Source organism: Triticum dicoccoides, chromosome 5B (assembly GCF_002162155.2).
Source record: "Triticum dicoccoides isolate Atlit2015 ecotype Zavitan chromosome 5B, WEW_v2.0, whole genome shotgun sequence".
NCBI lineage: Eukaryota > Viridiplantae > Streptophyta > Magnoliopsida > Poales > Poaceae > Triticum > Triticum dicoccoides.
In genome coordinates this window covers 633,028,013-633,032,838 of record NC_041389.1, presented here as the reverse complement: position 1 = coordinate 633,032,838, position 4,826 = coordinate 633,028,013, and the positions used below count along the sequence as shown (strand labels likewise).

The window sequence follows — 4,826 nt, the reverse complement described above, 5'->3', positions numbered from 1 at the left end:
TACTTTCTTATCTTAAATCGACAAAACTTGTTCTTCATCACATCAAATTTTGAGTTAGCATCCTGAGAAAAGAGGTACCAATCACAACCACAGATTCAACGGATCGACCATTCACTATTTTTCACAAACATGAACACACGCCCTCAGTGAGGGTCACTACAAGTCTATCTAGCATAACTGAAGAAACCTTCCGGGTCTGGAATACAACAAATTTGGAACAACTGCAGATTATTACCACATACAAATTTGGAGCAACAGAAAAGACCACCAAAGACTTAGGCTGCGATTGGCATTCACTGGATTATACAACACTTCCATTTGCTCGGCCCGCTTATGTCTGAACCACTTCTGCTTACTTCTGTGGGTAAGTTTCCACACCAGATTATAAAACAAGCACGCTCCAGCAACCAAACCGCAAACTAAGCAGATCATTTCTGTTAATCGGCAATATCCGAGGCCAACATCAAACACACTCGTTAAGGTACGCTGGCACCACCTTGGGTTGAAGGTTACCGTCCAACCACTCTGACAAACTAAGGTTTGACATATTCGATTCGCTTCGCGGCTAATTGAGGTTTAACTGCTGGTTCCCTGCAGGGTATTTCATAGGCTGACTGGGACTGGCAACACGAGGATCACAACAGCAGCAACCTACCATACGGGATAATCCGGCAGATAACCATCAACTCTAACTGGGTGGTTCGTTCGGTCGAGGCGCGGGACATACCTATCCGTAACGGACCCTGCAGCAAAAGCCCTATCCTCTGCATTCATGCTGCTGCTTCGTGGATAATCTGACCTCACACCATGATCACCGAAACGCCCACCACGGAATGTGGTTTCTTCGCCCATGCCGGCATCTGTTCCAGGACCATATGCACCAGGAGATTCCCCTCGGAGAGAGTACGTATTAACGGGAGCAATGCCTTCTGCTAGCACCATATTCAGTGGTTGACCGGTGTACTCCTCGACATTGGGCACATCGTGGTGAAGGGGAACACTTCTCCTTTCCATTTCGTAGTCTGCAGGGCCTGATCCTCGTGGGTTCATATAGGGGCCAAGGATAGAGTACGTATTAACGGAAGCAATGCCTTCTGGTAGCACCATATTCAGTGGTCGACCAGTGTACTCCTCGACATTGGGCACATCGTGGTGAAGGGGAACACTTCTCCTTTCCATTTCGTAGTCTGCAGGGCCTGATCCTCGTGGGTTCATATAGGGGCCACGGCTTCCACTAGCAGCATGTTCAGATCTCTGATATGGAGGGGAACCATGCCTTCTGCTAGCACCATATTCAGTGGTCGGATGTGAAGGGGGACTGAGACTAGTACCAAAATTACCAGAAGGAAGTGCTGACTGCTGGGGACTCAACCTCCTTCCGCCAATATCACCATCACTGGAATGATCCTCACGATGACTCGACCTCCTCCTATCACCATCACTGGAATGATCCTCATGATGGCTCGACCTCCTCCTACCACCATCACTGGAATGATCCTCACGATGACTCGACCTCCTCCTACCACCATCACTGGAATGATCCTCACGATGCCTCGACCTCCTCCTACCACCATCACTGGAATGATCCTCACGATGACTCGACCTCCTCCTACCACCATCACTGGAATGATCCTCACGATGACTCGACCTCCTCCTAGCACCATCACTAGAGTGATCCTCACGACGACTCGACCTCCTTCGACCAGTATCAACATCACGGCGTTTGGAATAATCATCACGACATTTGAAATAATCATCGTGTCGATGTTGCTCATATCTGTGTTGGTTGTTGCTTCTATGATGACTGTTACGATACTCCGTCCTTCGCCCTTCTGGAGAATGTCTCCTTGATCTATTTTGAGAATTTCTTCTCCTCGAGGGTGACCCTCCCCTATAAGAATTTTCTCTCATATTATTTCTCCACTCTTCTCTACTTGATCCTCTTCCCTCTCTGGATTTGTATTCGGAAGTCATTGAAGATCTCTGATCATCATTACACCGAGGATGATTTTTTGATGAGGAACAAGAACTTTGACGAGCATCTGTTTTTTTGTGATTATGAAGACGCTGAGGACTTTGATGAGCATCTCTTCCAGTTTCCATGTGAAACTTCTTATTGTTCCTTTCCAAGTCCAACATGTTACCATCAGTTGCCTGTTCCTCCTGTCTCTGTCTCTTTCCTGACTTGTCACTTGAAGTATCAATTCCTGTTGCTTTGTTATTATCATTGTAGTGAGGACTCTTCAGCTCCTGCTGGCAAGTATGGCTTCCATCAACTTCTCGATCATCATCAGATCTGAAGGTAAACCGCCCGTCAGGTAATCCAAATTTATTACTGTTGTTCCCAAGAGTCTTCTCCTTTTCCCTATATGTATTTTCTCTACTACGAGTTTCTCTCTCTTCTCCAGATTTGGTGTTGTTTTCATCCTCTTCAGCCTGTTCCTCCACAATAAGCTTTTCTAGCTCATCACTGTGTGCTTGATTTAAACGGATGGTCTCTTTCTCGAGGACACCTCTCCCTTTTGGAATCTTATCTTCCCTTAAGTTATTCATATCTACTGTTTGGATCTGGTCGGCTTCTTCTCGACATACCTTGTTTGACAGCTCCGCAGTTCCAGTTGAACCTTGATCAGTGTTCATTTTCCTTTTACCAGTCACTTCTGTTTTCTTCTTAGCAAGATTTCTTGTTCTATAAATTTTTGGAACGGGAGTTGACTTTATTTGGTCAATGCAATGTGTTCCAACAGTATCCATTTCTGTACTAGATGGTAACTTTATATGGTCTCTGCTAGGTGCTCCAAGCTCAGCTTCTAGTTTATGGCTTCTGCAAGATTTCAACAGAAGTTAGTTGCTCTGAGAAGGAAGTACAGAGAAACTTTGGGAAACAAACGAGTAAGAACTAACATACCCACAGTAAATCATAATTCTATCACCCAGGTGCCAAGCGCGTACACTTGTGCCACGCTTTCTCTCAAAGGAAATGCTTCTGTGGTAAATCAATAAATGTAATGAGAACGAGACAATCACATAAGCTAAAAGCAAATACATCTGGATAACAGAATACCTTGGGAAACATTTTTTGTGATATGACACTGGACAGCGTCTGCAGGCCGCAAGCCAAAGTTCTGGTTGAGTACTGTCTTCCATCGTTCTACATTCTGAGCACCAATGTGCAGGACATGTAAATGACATCCCAGCAGCAATCCTCCTCTCCAATTCGCCAGCTCCATCAGTATCATCAGGCTCAAGTAATTTGGCAATACAACTGGGGTGGTAGAAGTGCCCACAAGATGCTTTGTAGCATTGGAACACCTAAATGAATGCACACTTTAAAATGGAAGAACTAGAATCACGAAGATATTAATATTAAAAAGGGACAGAGACGGTTAGAGGGCACTTCGAATCATATCTAAACATACTTAAGGATCATAGCCACGAGCATCAATCACATGCACGAAATATCAACAGGCCTCAGTTGCCCACAACTCAAAATACATGTGAATGAAGACATCAAGGAACTGGATTTAAATGTTTCACTTAGTAAGACACAGGATGAACACAAGCAAGTTTAGAGTATGATGATGCATGAAAGGTGCTACATAAATGGGAAAATCAGCAACAAGCATACTCATTGGAGGAAGTGAGAATTATCATTGAATGAGAACCGCAAAACTACAAAGGCCACCATGATCTCAACAAACCACATGCCACATTCTTGTAAGAAAGATACAACAAGTTACCTTAGCATTTGGCCCATCAGATGGCTCAAGATCTCCACAACTGAAACATTGGTGTTGCTTATATTCACAGTTCTTGCATAGATAATGATCAATTTCCTGTAAATATGCAAAACAAAAAAAATCACAAATTTGAGCCAGGAAAATTATAATGCTGCTGGACCAGTCAATGAGAACTTCGTAACTACCTGTAGTTGTGCAGAAGTTAAACCAAGAGTTTCACAATTAGATTCCCTTCCATCTTTTCCTCTGGGATGGAAGGACCTTTTACATTGTCCTTCACAGCTACATAAAATAGAAGACAGGATCAAATTATTAACTCAATAATAAATCTACCTATGTGCCAGAAGTTTATAACTGGCCCGAAATGGATTCTCCGTGAAAATACTGGAAAGTGTCTTATTTGTTCAATTTGCTGGACTTTTGGCAAATCCCCAAAACACAGCAGGTTGAATTCCAGTAAGTAGGCTTTTTTTTCCTTTTCCTTTCTCTTTCATGTTAATCTCAACTTTTTAACCTCCCCCAACCATGCAAGCAACATTAGTTCTTGAATTCTATTGAAATAGTTTCCAAAACAAGTTTAAAAAAAGGTTGGTATTACAAATGCCGGTACCTACCACTACCAGGACATCTGGGAAGCTGGTTACGACAGTAGTAACCGGCATGAAACACAAATTGCTCCAAAGATACCATAGCACAGAGGTTGTTCTTGAAATCATCAGATGATCAAAGCAAAGAATGAAGGCTAAACCATGAGGGTAAGCATATGATCTATTGTGAAATGTCAACAAATAGAAATTGATAGCCCTCAAGCTATCAGTGGGCAGTTTTCTTCAAGGAAAACAGTAGAGCAATTTACGTTTACAATCGCCAACAGAAATGATATCTTCTAGTGTCTTTAACATGACATCTCAGAGATCGGTATACATAACATTTCCCTTGCGTCCACATGAAATCTTGTCCTATGAATCTGTAGCTCACTCACTCCCTATAGCATTATTTATTTTGGACGAAGTGCCAGAATCATCCCATATGCATAGCCCGGCTAAACAACATGTCTTCAAGACTTTTGAACTAGCCAGATAAAAC

General features: G+C 43.0%; 1 protein-coding gene across 1 annotated transcript in view; it reads right to left on the bottom strand.

The window, feature by feature from the left end:
* Positions 1-4,826, bottom strand: part of LOC119312194 — a 7,002-nt gene continuing 2,176 nt past the window's right edge. The window contains exons 3-7 of the mRNA XM_037587928.1: positions 3,926-4,022; positions 3,741-3,836; positions 3,065-3,312; positions 2,909-2,986; positions 1-2,824 (exon numbers count right to left, since the gene is read on the bottom strand). Coding sequence (XP_037443825.1) covers positions 652-2,824; positions 2,909-2,986; positions 3,065-3,312; positions 3,741-3,836; positions 3,926-4,022 — 2,692 coding nt within the window. The 3' untranslated portion in view covers positions 1-651. The remainder of the gene's footprint in view (positions 2,825-2,908; positions 2,987-3,064; positions 3,313-3,740; positions 3,837-3,925; positions 4,023-4,826) is intronic.